This window comes from Haematobia irritans, chromosome 4, assembly GCF_050003625.1.
Source record: "Haematobia irritans isolate KBUSLIRL chromosome 4, ASM5000362v1, whole genome shotgun sequence".
NCBI lineage: Eukaryota > Metazoa > Arthropoda > Insecta > Diptera > Muscidae > Haematobia > Haematobia irritans.
In genome coordinates, this window is record NC_134400.1 from 180,026,384 (window position 1) to 180,048,746 (window position 22,363).

Sequence of the window (22,363 nt, forward strand, 5' to 3'; positions counted from 1 at the left end):
TAAAATCGCCACTGCTTAATCGAAAAGTTGTAAAAATGACTCTAATTTTCCTAAACTTCTAATACATATATATCGAGCTATAAATCATAAATAAAATTTTTCATAGTTTCCTTAAAATTGCTTCAGATTTAAACGTTTCCCATATTTATACCCTGCGCCACACTGTGGAACAGGGTATTATAGTTAGTGCATATGTTTGTAACAGCCAGAAGGAGACGAGATAGACACATGGTGTCTTTGGCAATAATGCTCAGGGTGGGTCCCTGAGTCGATATAACCATGTCCGTCTGTCTGTGAACACATTTTTGTGATCAAGGTCTGGGTCGTAATTTAAGGCCAATCGCCTTTAAAATTGGCACATGTTCTTAATTTGGCTCAGAATGTAACCCTATTTATTTTGGAAGAAATCGGTTCATATTTAGATATAGCTCCCATATATATCTTTCGCCCGATATGGACTTATATGGTACCAGAGCTAGATTTTTGGCCGAATTTGGTTGATATTTTGCACTAGGAGTACAATCAGTAGTAAGTCAAGTGTGCACAATTTGACTGAAATCGGTTCAGATTTAGATATAGCTCCCATATATATCTTTCGCCCGAAATGGACTAATATGGTCCTAAACGCCAGAGTTTTGGCCCAATTTGGTTGAAATTTTGCACAGGGAGTAGATTTAGTATTGTTGCTATGCGTGCTAAATTTGGTTGAAATCGGTTCAGATTTAGATATAGCTCCTATATATAGCTTTCGCCCGATTTACACTCATATGACCACATAGGCCAATTTTTAACTCCGATTTAGTTGAAATTTTGCACAGGAAGTAGAATTAGCATTGTTTTGCACAGGAAGTAGAATTAGCATTGCGTGCCAAATTTGGTTGAAATCGGTTCAGATTTAGATATAGCTCTTATATATATGTTTTTGTGATTTCGACAAAAATGGTCAAAATACCAACATTTTCCTTGTAAAATCACCACTGCTTAGTCGAAAAGTTGTAAAAATGACTCTAATTTTCCTAAACTTCTAATACATATATATCGAGCGATAAATCATAAATAAACTTTTGCGAAGTTTCCTTAAAATTGCTTCAGATTTAAATGTTTCCCATATTTATACCCTGCTCCACACTGTGGAACAGGGTATTATAAGTTAGTTCATATGTTTGCAACACCCAGAAGGAGACGAGATAGACACATGGTGTCTTTGGCAAAAATGGTCAGGGTGGGCTCCTGAGTCGATATAGCCATGTCCGTCTGTCCGTGAACACATTTTGTAATCAAAGTCTAGGTCGCAGTTTTAGTCCAATCGACTTCAAATTTGGCACAAGTATGTGTTTTGGCTCAGAATAGATCCCTATTGATTTTGGAAGAAATCGGTTCAGATTTAGATATAGCTCCCATATATATATTTCGCCCGATATGGACTTATACGGCCCCAGAAGCCAGAGTTTTACCCTAATTGGCTTAAAATTTTGCACAAGAAGAGCAATTAGTACTATATTCAAGTGTGCCAAATTTCAGTGAAATCCGTTCAGATTTAGATATAGCTCCAGTATATATCTTTCGCCTGATATGCACTAATACGGTCCTAGAAGCCAGAGTTTTACCCCAATTAGGTTGAAATTTTGCACAGGGAGTAGAATTAGCAGTGTAGTCAAGTGTGCACAATTTTATTGAAATCGGTTCAGATTTAGATATAGCTCCCATATATAGCTTTCGCCCGATTTACACTCATATGACCACAGAGGCCAATTCTTTGCTCCGATTTAGTTAAAATTTTGCACAGAGAGTAGAATTAGCATTGTAGCTATGCGTGACAAATTTGGTTGAAATCGGTTCAGATTTAGATATAGCTCCCATATATATGTTTTTCTGATTTCGACAAAAATGGTCAAAATACCAACATTTTCCTTGTAAAATCGCCACTGTTTAGTCGAAAAGTTGTAAAAATGACTCTAATTTTCCTAAACTTCTAATACATGTATATCGAGCGATAAATTATAAATAAACTTTTGCGAAGTTTCCTTAAAATTGCTTCAGATTTAAATGTTTCCCATATTTTTTACTAACATTGTGTTCCACCCTAGTGCATTAGCCGACTTAAATTTTGAGTCTATAGATTTTTTAAAAGTCTATCAAATTCTGTCCAAATGGAGTGATATTTAAATGTATGTATTTGGGACAAACCTTTATATATAGCCGCCAACACATTTGACGGATGTGATATGGTATCGAAAATTTGGATCTACAAAGTGGTGCAGGGTATAATATAGTCGGCCCCGCCTGACTTTAGACTTTCCTTACTTGTTTTTACTAACATTGTGTTCCACCCTAGTGCATTAGCCGACTTAGATTTTGAGTCTATAGATTTTGTAGAAGTCTATCAAATTCTGTCCAGATCGAGTGATATTTAAATGTATGTATTTGTGACAAACATTTATCCGATCCGGCTGAAATTTGGTACATGGTGTTGGTATATGGCCTCTAACAACCGTGCAAAAATTGGTTCACATCGGTCCATAATTATATATAGCCCCCATATAAACCGATCCCCAGATTTGGCTTGCGGAGCCTCAAAGAGAAGAAAATTTCATCCGATCCGGCTGAAATTTGGTACATGATGTTGGTATATGGTCTCTAACAACCATGCAAAAATTGGTCCACATCGGTCCATAATTATATATAGCCCCCATATAAACCGATCCCCAGATTTGGCTTGAGGAGCCTCAAAGAGAAGCAAATTTCATCCGATCCGGCTGAAATTTGGTACATGATGTTGGTATATGGTCTCTAACAACCATGCAAAAATTGGTCCACATCGGTTCATAATTATGTATAGCCCCCATATAAACCGATCCCCAGATTTGGCTTGCGAAGTCTCCAAGAGAAGCAAATTTCATCCAATCCGGTTGTAATTTGGAACATGGTGTTAGTATATGATCTTTAACAACCGTGCCAGAATTGGTCCATATCGGTCCATAATTATATATAGCCCCCATATAAAACGTTCTCCAGATTTGACCTCCGGAGCCTCTTGGAGGAGCAAAATTCATCCGATTCGGTTCAAATTAATAACGTGGTGTTAGTATATGGTCTCTAGCAACCATACCAAAATTGGTCCAATCACACAAAAATTGGTCCACATCGGTTCATAATCATGGTTGCCACTAGATCCAAAAATAATCTACCAAAATTTTATTTCTATAGAAAATTTTGTCAAAATTTTATTTCTAGATAAAATTTTGTTAAATTTTTATTCGGATCATAATAAAATTTTCATCATTATCAAAATTTTATTTCTATAGAAAATTTTGTCAAAATTTTATTTCTTTAGAAAATTTCGTTCAAATTTTATTCGGTTCATAATCATGGTTGCCACTCGAGCCAAAAATAATCTACCAAGATTTTATTTCTATAGAAAATTTTGTCAAAAGTTTATTTCTATAGAAAATTTTGTTAAAATTTTATTTCCGTAGAAATTTTTGTCAAATTTTTCTTTCTAGAGAAAATTTTGTCAAAATTTTTATTTCTATAGAAAATTTTGTGAAAATTTTATTTCTATAGAAAATTTTGTTAAAATTTTATTTCTGTAGAAATTTTTGTCAAAATTGTATGTCTACTTTGTCAAACTGAATTATATACGTATTGGATCGATCTTTTTTGATTTAATATATACCACGTATGGACTTACATACAATTTAGAAGATGGCGTTAGGAGGTTTTAAGATACCTTGCCATCGGCAAGCGTTACCGCAACATAAGTAATTCGATTCTGGATGACAGTGTTTAGAAGAAGTTTCTACGCAATTCATGATGGAGGGTACATAAGCTTCGGCCTGGCCGAACTTACGGCCGTATATACTTGTTATACCCTCCACCATAGGATGGGGGTATATTAACTTTGTCATTCCGTTTGTAACACATCGAAATATTGCTCTAAGACCCCATAAAGTATATATATTCTGGGTCGTGGTGAAATTCTGAGTCGATCTAAGCATGTCCGTCCGTCCGTCCGTCTGTCCGTCTGTCCGGCTGTCCGTCCGTCTGTGGAAATCACGCTAACTTCCGAACGAAACAAGCTATCGACTGGAAACTTGGCACAAGTAGTTATTATTGATGTAGGTCAGATGGTATTGAAAATGGGCCATGTCGGGCCACGTTTACGTATAGCCCCCATATAAACCGATCCCCAAATTTGGCTTGGGGAGCCTCCCGGAGCAGCAAAATTCATCCGATCCGGTTGAAATTTGGTACGTGGTCTTAGTATACGGTCTCTAACAACCATGCAAAAATTGGTCCATATCGGTCCATAATTATATATAGCCCCCATATAAACCGATCCCCAGATTTGACCTCCGGAGCCTCTTGGAGGGGCAAAATTCATCCGATCCGATTGAAATTTGGTACCTGATGTTAGTATATGGTCTCTAACAACCATGCAAAAATTGGTCCATATCGGTCCATAATTATATATAGCCCCCATATAAACCGACCCCAGATTTGACCTCCGGAGACTTTTGGAGGGGCAAAATTCATCCGATCCGGTTGAAATTTGGTACCTGATGTTAGTATACGGCCTCTAACAACCATGCAAAAATTGGTCCATATCGGTCCATAATTATATATAGCTCCCATATAAACCGATCCCCATATTTGACCACCGGAGCCTCTTGGAGGAGCAAAATTCATCCGATCCGGTTGAAATTTAGTACGTGGTCTTAGTATACGGTTTTTAACAACCATGCAAAAATTGGTCCATATCGGTCCATAATTCAATATACCCCCATATAAACCGATCCCCAGATTTGTCCTCCGGAGCCTCTTGGAGGGGCAAAATTCACCCGATCCGGTAGAAATTTGGTACCTGATGTTAGTATATGGTCTGTAACAACCATGCAAAAATTGGTCCATATCGGTCCATAATTATATATAGCCCCCATATAAACCGATCCCCAGATTTGACCTTCGGAGACTTTTGGAGGGGCAAAATTCACCCGATCCGGTTGAAATTTCGTTCCTGATGTTGGTTTACGGCCTCTAATAACCATGCAAAAATTGGTCCATATCGGTCCATAATTATATATAGCCCCCATATAAACCGATCCCCAGATTTGACCTCCGGAGCCTCTTGGAAGAGCAAAATTCATCCGATCCAGTTGAAATTTGGTACATGGTGTTAGTATATGGTCTCTAAAAACCATGCAAAAATTGGTCCATATCGGTCCATAATTATATATAGTTCCCATATAAACCGTCCCCAGATTTGACGTCCGGAACCTCTTGGAGGAGCAAAAGTCATCCGATACGGTTGAAATTTGGTACATTTTGTCAATATATGGCCTCTAACAGCCATGTAAAAATTGGTCCATATTGGTCTTTAGTTATATATAGCCGATGACTTATTACACAAAAATTGGTCCATATCGCCAAAAATAATCTACCAAAACTTTATTTCCATAGAAAATTTTGTCAAATGTTATTACTAAAGAAAGTTTTGTCAAAATTTCATTTCTATAGAAAGTTTTGTCAAAAGTTTATTTCTATACAAATGTTTGTCAAAATTTTATTTCCATAGAAAATTTTGTCAAAATTTTGTTTCTATAGAAAATTTTGTAATCTACCAAAACTGTATTTCCATAGAAAATTTTGTCAAATTTTATTACTATAGAAAGTTTTGTTAAAATTTCATTTCTATAGAAAGTTTTGTTAAAAGTTTATTTCTATAGAAATGTTTGTCAAAATTTTATTTCTATAGAAAATTTTGTAAAAAATTTATTTCTGTAGAAAATTTTGTCAACATTTTATTTCTATACAAAATTTTGTCAAAATTTTATTTCTATACAAAATTTTGTCAACATTTTATTTCTATAGAAATTTTTGTCAAAACTGTATTGCTATAGAAAATTTTGTCAACATTTTACTTCCATAGAAAATTTTGTCAACATTTTATTTCTATAGAAAATTTTGTCAAGTTTTTATTTCTAAGAAAATTTTGTCAAATTCTTATTTCTATAGAAAATTTTGTCAAAATTTTATTTCTATAGAAAATTTTGTCAAAGGTTTCATTTCTATAGAAAATTTTGTCAATGGTTTCATTTCTATAGAAAATATTGTCAAAATTTTATTTCTATAGAAAATTTTGTCAAACTAGATTATTACAATTTAGAAGACAGTGTTAACAAATTTTACGATACCTTGCCATCGGCAAGTGTTATCGCAACCCAAGTAATTCGATTGTGGATGACAGTCTTTAGTAGAAGTTTCTACGCAATCCATGGTGGAGGGTACATAAGCTTCGACTTGGCCGAACTTACGGTCGTATATACTTGTTTTTTTAATTAAAACGTTGTAATCAATTTAACTGATTGTATTTGTTAGTTCGATCAAAAACGTTATTGTGTCATTTCGTGTTTCAATTGATTGCGTTTTCTACCACAATCCACATTTTAATTAGAAATATTTTGGTAATATTTTTTGTTCAGTGTGGGTACCAAAGTCTACGATAGTGTTTATGCTAAATGAGCTAAAGCCAATATCGCATTATCACCCCTCTTCTTCTACAATGATTTTACATAAGTATGGGAGTTTGTGTGTGTGCGTGTGTGCATCGCATACTTACAATTTGAATTTCTCATTCCATTTAGGTGTCAGCGTGTGCGGCTTGATTGATGTGGCACATATGAATTTTGCCGGTACCGGACCACCCAATGAATCTCGTTGTTCCCTTCGATTACCCTCACGCCGTTTGAAACTCAAACGAAAACTATGTTTTCGATGTGGAGGTGAATCGCTGGAATTATTATCGAATGCGTTCATATCGGCTGATAGGGCTCTTGGTGTAGGTGGCAGTGGTAACGGTGATACGGGTGGGCCACCATCTGGTTGAATTCCCAACATACAATATGGGTCGGAAAAGCCTGTAGATAGGAAAATGGGGACATTAGAAAAGAAAAAACAAAACAAATAAGATAGGGTGATTAAACGATTTAGAAACTAAATAATATATTTGCTGCTTTTGCTGTTATGGCTGTTCTTATTTTACGTAGTACACTTGGACTTAAGTGATTTAATTGTACAAATAATAGACACTAATTAAATGTCAATATTAATTTTCAAATTAAATGTCAATATTAATTTTGAAATAAAAAAATTAGGAATAAACTTTGGTAATTTAAAAAAAGTAGCGTAATTTTTGCAAAAGTTTGTAAAACAAAAAAAAAATTAAATAATTGCAATTTTTCCCCATTTTGGCCATCTTGGTGATATTTTGAGGACTTGTTTCGAAAAATTATAACATATCTCTAAATGTAATTTCTTTTGTTGATTATACCCTGCTCCACACTGTGGAACAGGGTATTATAAGTTAGTGCATATGTTTGCAACACCCAGAAGGAGACGAGATAGACACATGGTGTCTTTGGCAAAAATGCTTAGGGTGGGCTCTTGAGTCGATATAACGATGTCCGTCTGTCTGTCCGTGAACACATTTTTGTAATCAAAGTCTAGGTCGCAGTTTTAGTCCAATCGACTTCAAATTTGGCACAAGTATGTGTTTTGGCTCAGAAAAGATCCCTATTGATTTTGGAAGAAATCGGTTCAGATTTAGATATAGCTCTCATATATATATTTCGCCCGATATGGACTTATATGGCCCCAGAAGCCAGAGTTTTAACCTAATTTACTTAAATTTTTGCACAAGAAGAACAATTACTACTATAGTCAAGTGTGCCAAATTTTATTGAAATCGGTTCAGATTTAGATATAGCTCCCATATATATCTTTCGCCCGATATGGACTAATACGGTCCCAGAAGCCAGAGTTTTTCCCCAATTTGGTTGAAATTTTGCACAGGGAGTAGAATTAGCATTATAGCTATGCGTGTCAAATTTGGTTGAAATCGGTTCAGATTTAGATATAGCTCCCATATATAGCTTTCGCCCGATTTACACTCAAATGACCACAGAGGCCAATTTTTTGCTCCGATTTAGTTGAAATTTTGCACAGGGAGTAGAATTAGCATTGTAGCTACACCCTCACAAAAAATCGCTTCTGTAACATATACTCCCAAACATATTTTGCTTCAAGCATATACATTTTTGGGTATTGCCCAAACATTTATATGTTTGATCTCTTCCAATATATAATATGTTTGAAAGCATATTGGTCTAAACAATATATGTTTGGGTAGTCTAAGCTCCAAACATTTTGTATTTTTGCATCCAAATTCAATAATGTTGTCTTCCAAAAAACAATATGTTATTATGTGAACATATAATATGTTTGGAAGCATTTTGCACCCAAAAATATTATATGCTTAAAAAAAATTTTCCCAAACAATATTGTGCTCAAAATTTTGTTTATTTATTTATATATTTACAATTATAATGAATTATGAAAATAAACAGGTAATATAGGTGCTAACAACATAGGTTTTCGACCTGAATGCTCAAAATTTTGTTTCTGCCCAATTGTATATTCCCCCACATCATTCTCACTTCCACGAGATTTTTAGTTCTTAGCACCTTTTTCTGTAATACAAACATTGTAGAAGAAATTATTCAATTGTATGATTTTTTTATTTTAATGTTACCTTTTGCCGGACGGGGATTCGAACAGCGGACCACACAGTTTGTAAGGATCAAAGAAGTAGCTGATCAATTGCCCAAGGAAAAATAAAATGTTAATTTTGTAATAACAAGAAACAACCACCAACTTAATTCAATATCGCTCCCTGTTAAATAGCGCTCCAAGCTACTAAACACATATATGTTTATAGGCTATTTCTAAATTAATATATGTTTGCATCCAAGCATATTATATTTACAAACATTTTATGTCCCAAACATAATATGTTCTAACATATATGTCCCAAATATGTTATGCTAGTTAATGACCATTATATGCTTGCACTCAAAAATATTGTGTTTAAAAATTTGTGTTCCAAACATATAATGTTTATAGCCAAACATATGAAAAACAGTCTTTTTCATCCGTGTATGTGTGCCAAATTTGGTTGGAATCAGTTCAGATTTAGATATAGCTTCCATATATATGTTTTTATGATTTCGTGCATATGTTTGCAACACCCAGAAGGAGACGAGATAGACACATGGTGTCTTTGGCAAAAATGCTCAGGGTGGGCTCTTGAGTCGATATAGCGATGTCCGTCTGTCCGTCTGTTCGTGAACACATTTTTGTAATCAAAGTCTAGGTCGCAGTTTTAGTCCAATCGACTTCAAATTTGGCACAAGTATGTGTTTTGGCTCAGAAAAGATCCCTATTGATTTTGGAAGAAATCCGTTCAGATTTAGATATAGCTCCCATATATATATTTCGCCCGATATGGACTTATATGGCCCCAGAAGCCAGAGTTTTACCCCAATTTAGTTGAAATTTTGCACAGGTAGTAGAATTAGCATTGTAGCTATGCGTGCCAAATTTGGTTGACATCGGTTCAGATTTAGATTTAGCTCCCATATATATGTTTTTCTGATTTCGACCAACATTTTCCTTGTAAAATCGCCACTGCTTAGTCGAAAAGTTGTAAAAATGACTCTAATTTTCCTAAACTTCCAGCAAAAACTCTCATTACCCGGTAATCTTGTAGGTAAGCCTATTTAAAAATTAATAATCACTTATTAATTGGCATCGCTTCGGATTACATTTACATACGCATGTCCTAGAAGGAAAGTACTTCTCCCCAGGCATACTTTCGGCCATAAAATAGGTAGTGCATTTAAAGCATATAATCACCTAATATGTAATGACTTACTTAAGAACTACTTGAATAGAAACGAATATTGTATAAATAAACAAAATATCTAATAAATAATCTAAATAAGATGCAAATTAATTTCACACTTAAAATAGAAATAAATGTAGGTTATTTAAGGGAGTTGGATTCGTGAATTACGTTATAATATATCCAATAGCCAATTCACATAAGGTTCAAAATCTACTAAAAGTGGATTTTAAGTCTCTTTTTTATGAGGCAAATGGCATTTGAAATTTAGTTTAAGCGAATTTTGGAAGTGTAATGTGAATGAGGTATAAGAAAGCATTTATTTAAAACATAATATGACAATATCATTAAACACAATTATTATGAAATATTTGTGATAAAAATTTCTTAACGGAAACATTTTCAGAATTACCGTTACATTACATATTCTTTTTGATTTTTTTATGTAAGTGCTCGATTATGTGAATAATTATACCTAATGGTACCATCATTTATTCTATTTTATTAATTCGTTAACTACAACTGCATAAAATTTGAGAATAACAATTCGAAAATTACCGAGAAGTATTTATATTTGTCATTACAAGTTAGTCATTATAAATCGCCGCAATGTAATGCAACGTGTAATGACAGCTTTACTCCTGGTAATGTCAATTGTAATGAGATGTGGTTACCTAGTTTTTGCTGGGTTCTAATACATATATATATATATCGAGCGATAAATCATAAATAAACTTTTGCGAAGTTTCCTTAAAATTGCTTCAGATTTAAATGTTTCCCATATTTTTTTACTAAAATTGTGTTCCACCCTAGTGCATTAGCCAACTTAAATTTTGAGTCTATAGATATTGTAGAAGTCTATCAAATTCTGTCCAAATCGAGTGATATTTAAATGTATGTATTTGGGACAAACTTTTATATATAGCCCCCAACACATTTAACGGATGTGATATGGTATCGAAAATGTAGATCTACAAAGTAGTGCAGGGTATAATATAGTCGGCCCCGCCCGACTTTAGACTTTCCTTACTTGTTTTTTACTAACATTGTGTTCCACCCTAGTGCGTTAGCCGACTTAAATTTTGAGTCTATAGATTTTGTAAAAGTCTATCAAATTCTGTCCAGATCGAGTGATATTTAAATGTATGTATTTGGGACAAATCTTTATATATAGCCCCAAACACATTTGACGGATGTGATATGGTATCGAAAATTTAGATCTATAAAGTGGTGCAGGGTATAATATAGTCGGCCCCGCCCGACTTTAGACTTTCTTACTTGTTTTGGTTTGTATTTGTTGTTCGTATTCAATTCAATAACTAAAATTTTACTAATTTTGAATAAGACATATTTTTTGTTACAAGGCCTCAAAGTAGCACCAAGATGGCTAAAAAGGGGAAAAATTTACGTTTTTAGCAATTTTATAAACATTTGCCAATAATACGCTAATTTTTCAAAATTATCAGCATTTTATTTTTTTTTTTACTAAAAAAAGTCAACATTTTAGTGTAGAAGAATGTGTGTGTGGGCAGCAATAATGGCCTTCATCCGATCCGGCTGAAATTTGGTACATGCTGTTGGTATATGTTCTCTAATGACCATGCAAAAATTGGTCCACATTGGCCCATAGTTGTATATAGCCCCCATATACACCGATCCCCAGATTTGAACTCCGGAGCCTCTTAGAGGAGCAAAAGTCATCCGATCCGATTGAAATTTGGTACATGGTGTTAGAATATTGTCTCTAACATGCATGCCCAATTGGTCCACATCGGCCCATAGTTATATATAGCCCCCATATAAGCCGATCCCCAGATTTGACCTCCGGAGCCTCTTAGAGGAGTAAAATTCATCCGCTCCGGTTGAAATTTGGTACGTGGTGTTAGTATATGGTATCCAACAACCATGCAGGAATTGGTCCATATCGATCCATAATTATATATAGCCCCCATATAAATCGATCCCCAGATTTGGCTTGCGGAGCCTCTATGAGAAGCAAATTTCATCCGATCCGGTTGAAATTTGGTACATGGTGTCAGCATATGATATCGGTTCATAATCATGGTAGCCACTCGAGCCGAAAATAATCTACCAAAATTTTATTTTTATAGAAAACATTGTCAAAATTCTATTTCTATAGAAAATTTTGTCAAAATTCTATTTCTATAGAGAATTTTGTCAAAATTTTATTTCTATAGAAAATTTTGTCAAAATTTTATTTCTATAGATTTTTTCCAAATTGTACCTCTATACAAAATGTTGTCAAAATTTTATTTTGTCAAAATTTTATTTCTATAGAAACTTTAAACTTAATTATATACGTATTTAATAGGCCTTTTTGAGTTTAATATATACCACGTATGGACTATGTGGTATATATTACGGTATTAGGAAGTTTTAAGATACCTTGCCATCGGCAAGTGTTACCGCAACCCAAGTAATTCGATTGTGGATGACAGTCTTCAGTAGAAGTTTCTACGCAATCCATGGTGGAGGGTACATAAGCTTCGGCCTGGCCGAACTTACGGCCACCGTGGTGCAATGGTTAGCATGCCCGCCTTGCATACACAAGGTCGTGGGTTCGATTCCTGCTACGACCGAACACCAAAAAGTTTTTCAGCGGTGGATTATCCCTCCTCAGTAATGCTGGTGACATTTCTGAGGGTTTCAAAGCTTCTCTAAGTGGTTTCACCACAATGTGGAACGCCGTTCGGACTCGGCTATAAAAAGGAGGTCCCTTGTCATTGAGCTTAACATGGAATCGGGCAGCTCTCAGTGATAAGAGAGAAGTTCACCACTGTGGTATCACAATGGACTGAATAGTCTAAGTGAGCCTGATACATCGGGGTGCCACATAACCCACTAGCCTAACTATACAAATGTTTCTTTACTGGCTAATGGAAGTTTCCACATTCTTTAGTGTAGATCTGGCGAGGTGAGATGATTTAATTTTGGTCTTATTTATTAATTTCCTAAGGAAATCTCATACAAGAATTATTCATCTCAAATTGAACCATTATGCACTACCACTTTGCATTATCTTCTCACTTGAATTTAGTAGACATTTAACTAAATTCAAGACAATTTCAATTTTTTTTCAATTCAGTGATAAACACTACCACTGTGCAACATCGATGGCATACTCATTGTCCTTTATCTGCAGGAAAAGGATGATGATTTCATGTAATTGTTGATAATTTCCATACGACCATATGCTTAAATTTGAATACACTTGTATCCTGCTGACAGAGATAAGTATAGACATAACTAACTAAATACAATAATGGGATGGAAAGGATACTCAAATAAAGAGAGAAAAAAAACAGATTGTCTTGTTGGCAAGCTAGTATCTCAAGGCACTTGAAATGGCGTAATGGCATCTTCGATAATAATGGTCATAGACACAAGTATCAATTTGTTGAAAAAACTGAGATTATCTTGTAATGTACTTTGATGTACTCTCATCAAGAATTTAAACAATATTTCTGAAAACAATAAGGATGGGGAGAAATTATACAAAGGATACTCTGATATGATATACCCTACACTAGGGATTGTAAAGAAAATCGAAAAGGAAACTTTTCGAGAAAAAAAGTTTTTTTTTATATATAAAGCCTCTATATCTTTGGCTCGGAATTAATTGCAAAGTCCTTAAGGAAAGATCAAAATCTTTTGTTCTAAGTGTGGATAAAGTATTAATTACGACGAGTAATTAGATGGAAAATAGACATACAGAACAAAATCTTTAGATCGACCTAGGCCCATAATATATAAATTAGAGTGATATCAGACACTTTGTAATTTTTATGCAACAAAGTAAAGCACTATATTTTTTAATTTTTTATACCCTCCACCATAGGATGAGGGTATATTAACTTTGTCATTCCGTTTGTAACACATCGAAATATTGCTCTAAGACCCCATAAAGTATATATATATATATATATATATATTCTGTGTCGTGGTGAAATTCTGAGTCGATCTGAGCATGTCCGTTCGTCCGTCTGTTGAAATCACGCTAACTTCCGAACGAAACAAGCTATCGGCTTGAAACTTGGCACAAGTAGTTGTTATTGATGTAGGTCGTATGTATATCGGTCTATTTTTACGTATAGTCAATGAAGTCGTATTGTCCTTAAAATTAAGTGATTTGACTTAAAAATCATACCATGAAAGAAAAAATTTTTGGGCTAAGGTCAACTTGACTTTCATAATTCAAAATTTAAATGATTTATACCATTTTATGAATTTTTACTCTGTTTTTAACCTATTTGAAACATAAATAGTTAAAATTACACATTAAAAGTGTGAAAAAAAAAACAAGATATAAAAAAATTAATTAAAATAACTTCCTGGGTAGTTAAAATAAAGAACATCATTGGGAGTGCAACTTCTGGAAGTACTTTCAAACTTGTGCCTTTGGAAGAACTTCCAATTTTTTTTACTGGGATCATATATTACCACCACGTACCAAATTTCAACCAGATCAGATGAATTTTGCTACTCCAAAAGGCACCGGAGGGCAAATCTGGGGATCGGTTTATATGGGGGCTATATATAATTATGGACCGATTTTGACCAATTTTTGCATGAGTGTTTGAGGCCATATATTAACACCACGTACCAAATATCAACTGAATCAGATGAATTTTGGTCTTCCAAGAGGCTCTGGAGGTCAAATCTGTGATCGGTTTATATGGGGGCTATATATAATTATGTACCGATGTGAACCAATTTTTGCATGGTCATTAGAGACCATATACTAACACCATGTACCAAATTTCAGCCGGATCGGATGAAATTTGCTTCTCTAAGAGGCTCCGCAAGCCAAATCGGGGGATCGGTTTATATGGGGGCTATATATAATTATTGACCGATGTGGACCAATTTTTGCATAGTTGTTAGAGACCATAAACTAACACCATGTACCAAACTTCAACCGGATCGGATGAAATTTTCTTCTCTTAGAGGCTCCGCAAGCCAAATCTGAGGATCGGTTTATATTAGGGCTATATATAATTATGCACTGATGTGAACCAATTTCTGCATGGTCATTAGAGACCATATACTAACACCATGTACCAAATTTCAGACGGATCGGATGAAATTTTCTTCTCTTAGAGGCTCCGCAAGCCTAATCGGGGGATCGGTTCATATGGGGGCTATATATAATTATTGACCGATGTGGACCAATTTTTGCATGGTTGTTAGAGACCATATGCCAACATCATGTACCACATTTCAGCCGGATCGTATGAAACTTGCTTCTCTTAGAGGGTCTGCAAGCCAAATTTGGGGGTCCGTATATATATTCTGGGTCGTGGTGAAATTTTGAGTCGATCTGAGCATGTCCGTCCGACCGTCTGTTAAAATCACGCTAACTTCCGAACGAAACAAGCTATCGACTTGAAACTTGGCACAAGTAGTTGTTATTGATGTAGGTCGGACGGTATTGCAAATGGGCCATATCGGTCCACTTTTACGTATAGCCCCCATATAAACGGACCCCCAAATTTGGCTTGCGAGGCCTGTAAGAGAAGCAAATTTCATCCGATCCGGCTGAAATTCGGTGCATGGTGTAACTATTTGGTCTCTAATCACCACGCAAAAATTGGTCCATATCGGTCCATAATTATATATAGCCCCCATATAAACCGATCCCCCGATTTGGCTTGCGGAACCTCTAAGAGAAACAAATTTCATCCGATCCGGCTGAAATTTGGTACATGGTGTTAGTATACGGTCTTTAACAACCATGCAAAAATTGGTTCACATCGGTCAATAATTATATATAGCCTCCATATAAGCCGATCCCCCGATTTGGCTTGCGGAGCCTCTAAGAGAAGCAAATTTCATCCGATCCGGCTGAAATTTGGTACGTGGTGTAAATATATGGTCTCTAACAACCATGCAAAAATTGGTCCACATCGGTCCATAATTATATATAGCCCCCATATAAACCGATCCCCCGATTTGGCTTGCAGAGCCTCTAAGAGAAACAATTTTCATCCGATCCGGCTGAAATTTGGTACATGGTGTTAGTATATGGTCTTTAACAACCATGCAAAAATTGGTCCATATCGGTCCATAATTATATATAGCCCCCATATAAACCGATCCCCCGATTTGGCTTGCGGAGCCTCTAAGAGAAGCAAATTTCATCCGATCCGGCTGAAATTTGGTACATGGTGTTAGTATATGGTCTCTAACAACCATGCAAAAAATGGTTCACATCGGTCAATAATTATATATAGCCCCCATATAAACCGATCCCCCGATTTGGCTTGCGGAGCCTCTAAGAGAAGCAAATTTCATCCGATCCGGCTGAAATTTGGTACTTTATGTTAGTATATAGTCTCTAACAACCATGCAAAAATTGGTCCATATCGGTCCATAATTATATATAGCCCCCATATAAACCGATCACCAGATTTGACCTTCGGAGCCTCTTGGAAGAGCAAAATTCTTCCCATTCGGTTGAAATTTGGTACGTGATGTTAGTATAGGGTATCCAACAACCATGCAGGAATTGGTTCATATCAGTCCATAATAAAATATAGCTCCCATATAAACCGATCCCCAGATTTGAACTCCGGTGCCTTTTAGAGAAGCAAAATTCATCCGATCTGGTTGAGATTTGGTACGTGGTGGTAGTATATGATATTTAACAACCATGTGAGTTGAAATTTGTGGATGACAGTCTTTCGTAGAAGTTTCTACGCAATCCATGGTGGAGGGTACATAAGATTCGGCCTGGCCGAACTTACGGCCGTATATACTTGTTTTATTTTAGTATAGGTATTAGTATGTAGTATGCGTTAGTATAGGTATATAATTTATCTGAATGTACAGTTTTGTTTATCAGGAAATAAAGTATAAATGAAATAAATTTTGTAGCAATTGGACTCAATAGACCATTTTTAACATATTAAGCAAATAAAGCATATGTTACTCGTAAGTGGTAAACATGCTCTCGGTCCCTCCCCACTCCCCGCTGTAGTTACCATTTATGTCTTTCGCCCGATATGAAGTTATATGGCCCCAGAAGCCAGAGTTTTACCCTGATTTATCTTAAATTTTTCGTACAATAGGCAGTGTCGTAACGTGTGCCAAGTTTAGTTCAGAAATAGATACATATAGCTCCCATAAATATCTTTCGCAAGAGTTAGGTGCATATGACCACGGAGGTAAAAAAGTGTAACTACAATTCCTTAGGAAATTCATTAAAAAAGGGATTTAGATTGAAAGGAAATACGAGTTCCTATATTTTTTACAAACATTGTATTCAACCCCAGATCATTGATAAGAATAAATCTGTCAGCAGTCAGACAAGCGCTTTGGAAATGATAAAAACCTGAAGATGCACCCAGAGATGTAATATGATCACCTCAAACATATTTCATGAACATAACGCTATTGTTTGGCCGCGAAATATGTAACATGTTTATCATAATTATGTCTTTTTCTCGGATATTATGTTTCTGATATCAGCAAAAATATTACGTTTGGCAAGAAACAATTTTTCCATGTTCCCCGTTCAAAAAAAAAAAAAAACAAAAAAATCTTTTTCTCTCGAACCATGTTTTAGGTGATCATTCTCCTTCTCTGCATGTAATTGCAAAACATATCAGCAACACTGTATATGCTCGGCAATCAATAACTCATTCTATCATAAACGAAATGGCAAACTTATTATACCCTCTACTCCATGATGAATGATATTAGAAATTCCTATAATCTTAAAATAAAATTAAATCCACCATATTGCAGCAAATGGCCCATGGATTCACTCAAACACAGCCTGCCCCCTTCAATGAAAAAGTTAACGAATGGTCTTCAAAACAATCATTTTCATATTTAGTAAATGAAGTGGGCTAGAACGTGTAATCGCCACTTTTTCAGCTGAAAGAGAATACATCCTGCTGGTTGTAAAATTGATAGTCGCCATTATGTCCTCGTCATGCTGCTGAACCACGAAAAATATTTTGATTAATCACTTCATTAAAAGAGAATAACGAAACGGAAAATGTATGGAAATAATTAGAAATGCGACCCCTGAAAATATAAATGTGCTTGTAAATATCCATACTACATTGTTGGCCTACAATACGGCAGCGTTATGATGGTAATAAGATGAACATTGTGTTCATCTTCAGTAAGCTGACCTAATTGCATGACGAGCAACAACTTAGCCTTAAGTTAAGGCAAATAATAAAAACAAATGCTGCTCATATTTAATTGATGAGGCAGAAAATATTTCAAATAGAATAATGGTATGGGGGGAAAATGGATACAAAATTATGGGAAGTCCTACCCCAACCACAGGTTAGGTTAGGTTAGGTGGCAGCCCGATGTATCAGGCTCACTTAGACTATACAGTCCATTGTGATACCACAGTGGTGAACTTCTCTCTTATCACTGAGTGCTGCCCGATTCCATGTTAAGCTCAATGACAAGGGACCTCCTTTTTATAGCCGAGTCCGAACGGCGTTCCACATTGCAGTGAGAAGCTTTGAAACCCTCAGAAATGTCACCAGCATTACTCAGGTGGTATAATCCACCGCTGAAAAATTTTTGATGTTCGGTCGAAGCAGGAATCGAACCCACGACCTTGTGTATGCAAGGCGGGCATGTTAACCATTGCACGACGATGGCTCCCAACCATTGTATGACCAACATCTTTCTCCTTCTGATTGCCACTTGTTCCGATTTATGACCCATGACCTGGCTGATCAGCATTTTCGATCTTATGAGGAAGCCAAAAATTGGATATATCCAATAGACAAGTCGTTGTTTACTCACGTTATTTATATACTACCAGAAAGATGGGAATAAGTAATGGCTAGCGATGGTCAGTAAAGGGTGATAGGTCAAAATTTGGTCAATATAAACGTATTTCTTTCAATTTTGCATTTAAAAACCCTGAATACCCCTCATTTTGAAGGTGTGTGTGTGTAGAATGTTGCTCCTATTTTGATTTTGGAATTCACTCTTCAGTTGTCAAAATGCCGTCCAAGCAAGAAGAGCAGCGTATCAAAATTTTGCTCGCGCATCGCGAAAATCCGAGCTACTCGCACGCAAAGCTGGCAAAATCGCTAAAAGTTGCCAAATCAACCGTTACAAATGTAATTAAAGTGTTTGGGGAACGTTTGTCGACAGCCAGGAAGTCAGGATCGGGGGGAAATCGAAAACCGAAAGCCGCTGAAACGACAAAGAGAGTTTCCGGTAGTTTCAAGCGAAACCCTAACCTCTCTCTCCGAGATGCCGCAAATAAGCTGGGTGTATTGTCTACAACCGTGCATCGAGCCAAAAAACGAGCCGGACTATCGACTTAGAAGAAGGTAGTGACTCCAAATCGCGATGATAAACAAAATACGACGGCCAAAGCGCGATCCCGGAGGCTGTACACGACGATGCTGACGAAGTTTGACTGCGTGGTAATGGACGACGAAACCTACGCCAAAGCCGACTACAAACAGCTTCCGGGACAGGAGTTTTATACGGCAAAAGGAAGGGGAAAGGTAGCAGATATTTTCAAGCACATAAAACTGTCAATGTTCGCAAAGAAAGATCTGGTTTGGCAAGCCATCTGTACCTGTGGCTTGAAAAGCAGCATTTTCATAGCTTCCGGGACTGTCAACCAAGAAATTTACGTGAAAGAGTGTTTGAATAAACGTCTGCTGCCTTTCCTGAAGAAACACGGTTGTTCCGACTGTTTTGGCCGGATTTGGCATCTCGCCATTACGGTAAAAAGGCCATGTAGTGGTACGCCGCCAACAACGTGCAGGTGGTTCCCAAGGACAAGAACCCTCCCAACAAGCCAGAGCTCCGCCCAATTGAGAAATACTGGGCTATTGTCAAGCGGAACCTAAAGAAGACCAAACAAACTGCTAAGGACGAGCAGCAGTTCAATGCAAACTTGCTTTCTGCGGCTGTACAAAATCTGATGGCAGGTGTCAAGCGTGAGGCCCGGCAATTCGGATTTGGAAAAGCGAAAGCCTAACTGAATATTTTTCCTGAATTTTATACTAATTGAACTTGAAAAAGAAATTAAATTTGATTTTTTAAATAAACAATTTCACCGATTTACACGCGTTTTCCCTTCACCAAATTTTGACCGTATCACCTTTACTTCGATTGATCAGTCAGTTGCGTTGTTTTTAAATTACACACCCAATAAGTAGAATTTCCCAGCTAAAACTCTTATTGCCTTTTATTGCTCTTTTAAATACGGTGACAAGTCGTGACTACACTCAAAAAAAAAAAAGTTTACTTGGATCCAAAGATTTTGACCTTCCTTTAAGGATTTTGGTATTGATATCCGAGCCAAAGATGCGGCTTCTTTAAAATAAAGAAATTTATTAGCGACCTATCTGGTTTTAAATCTAGGACCAATAAATTTAAAATTAGGATACAGATCTCATTTATCACATTTTCATTCTCTTTTTTGCGGTTTATTAATGAAGGTACTCACGTACAAACAAATGCCAGTTTAACAAGTATATACGGCCGCAAGTTCGGCAAGGCCGAATCTTATGTACCCTCCACCATGGATTGCGCTGAAACTTCTACAAAAGACTGTCATCCACAATCGAATTACTTGGGTTGTGGTATCTTAAAACTTCTTAACATCGTTTTCTAAATTGTGAGTTATGTTAGTCCATACGTGGTATATATTTGACAAAAAAGGTATGTATAGGTACGTCTACACGCAAAGAAAAAAAACGTTTGGAAAACGTGTACCGAAAACGTTTTTCTTTTGTTAGAGTTTTTTGAATTGCTTCGAAAATTTTAAACTTTTATCACCAAAAAAATTCGTTTGTTACAAAATTTTTATTTTTTCAATAAAAAAAAGTTATTTTTGAAACAACAACACAGTCCATTTCGTTTATATCAAGCACTGTTCTTTTCTGACTTTAGGTCTTTAATAAGACACATTTTACAGTTCAAAATTTAATATACTACAATGTAATGTTGAACATTTTTTCGGAATCTTCAGAACATATCTGGAATATATGTTTAAAAAAAAAAAAACAAAAATAAAAAAAACTTTGGTCGAAGCAGGGATCGAACCCACGACCCTTGGCATGCAAGTCGGACGTAGCAACCACTGCTCCACGGTGCCAAACTAAATGTTTGTTTCTGTTAAATAAACTTTGTTTATTTGGTTCGTGGGCGCCGCAAGCTATGCTATATAAATATAACTTATATGGATATTTATCTATTGATGACCATAACAGGTACATAGCTCAGTGGTTAGTGTGTTGGCTTACAAAGTGCATGGTCCGCGGTTCGATTCTCCGTCCAGGCGAAAGGTAAAAAAAAAAATTTTAAATTTATAAAATCGTATAATTTCTTCTACATTGTTGGTATTACAGGAAAAGGTGTTAGAACTAAAAAACCTCGTGGATGTGAGAAAGATGTAAGGGAAAATGCAATTAGCAAGAAAACAATGTTTTTTTTTGCGTTTGTCTTTATGAAATCCTGGAAATGAATAAACGTTTATCACAAAAAGTATATACTTTTCTTCCAAATACACTTCCTTACAGCGAAAAGCAAATGAGAAATGAACTTTGTTTGTCTAAAATTTCGTTTGGGAGGAAAGAATTATTTTTTTGCGTGTACAAATAATTACGAATCGATATGGACTTTTGCACGGTACGTAGAGAGCCAGAATTGAAATATGGGGGTCGCTTATGTGGGGGCTATATACAATTATGAACTTGATATGGACCAATTTTTGTGTGATTGGGGATCAATTTATCTGAGGGCTATATATAACTATAGACCGATACAGTCCTAGTTAGTGGTTTTTAACGGCCATATACTAGCACATTGTACCACATTTCAACTGACTCGGATGAAATTTGCTCCTCCAAGAGGCTCCAAAACCAAACCTTGAGATCGATTTATATGGGGGCTATATATGATTACAGACTGATATGGACCACTTTTGGCATGGCTATTAAATATCATATACTACCATAACGTACCAAATTTCAACCAGATCGGATGAATTTTGCTTCTCCAAAAGGCACCGGAGTCAAATCTGGGGATCGGTTTATATGGGGGCTATATATAATTATGGACTGATATGAACTAATTCCTGTATGGTTGTTGGATACCATATACTAACATCACGTACCAATTTTCAACCGAATCGGATGAGTTTTGCTCTTCCAAGGGGCTCCGGAGGTCAAATCTGGGATAGGTTTATATGGTGGCTATATATAATTATGGACCGATTTCAACCAATTTTTGCATGGGTGTTTGAGGCCATATACTAACACCACGTACCAAATTCCAACTGAATCAGATGAATTTTGGGCTTCCAAGAGGCTCCGGAGGTCAAATCTGGTGATCGGTTTATATGGGGGCTATATATAATTATGGACCGATGTGGACCAATTTTTGCACAGTTGTTAGAGACCATATACTAACACCATGTATCAAATTTCAACCGGATCGGATGAATTTTTCTCCTCCAAGAGGCTCTGCAAACCAAATCTGAGCGTCGGTTTATATGGGGGCTATACGTAAAAGTCCGATATGGCCAATTTGCAATACCATCCGACCTACATCAATAACAACTACTTGTTCCAAATCGATAGCTTGTTTCGT

General features: G+C 36.0%; 1 protein-coding gene across 1 annotated transcript in view; it reads right to left on the reverse strand.

The window, feature by feature from the left end:
• Window positions 1-22,363, reverse strand: part of unc-13-4A (BAI1 associated protein 3) — a 111,000-nt gene that overhangs the window by 46,939 nt on the left and 41,698 nt on the right. Inside the window, exon 5 of the mRNA XM_075305113.1 lies at window positions 6,620-6,917. Coding sequence (XP_075161228.1) covers window positions 6,620-6,917 — 298 coding nt within the window. The remainder of the gene's footprint in view (window positions 1-6,619; window positions 6,918-22,363) is intronic.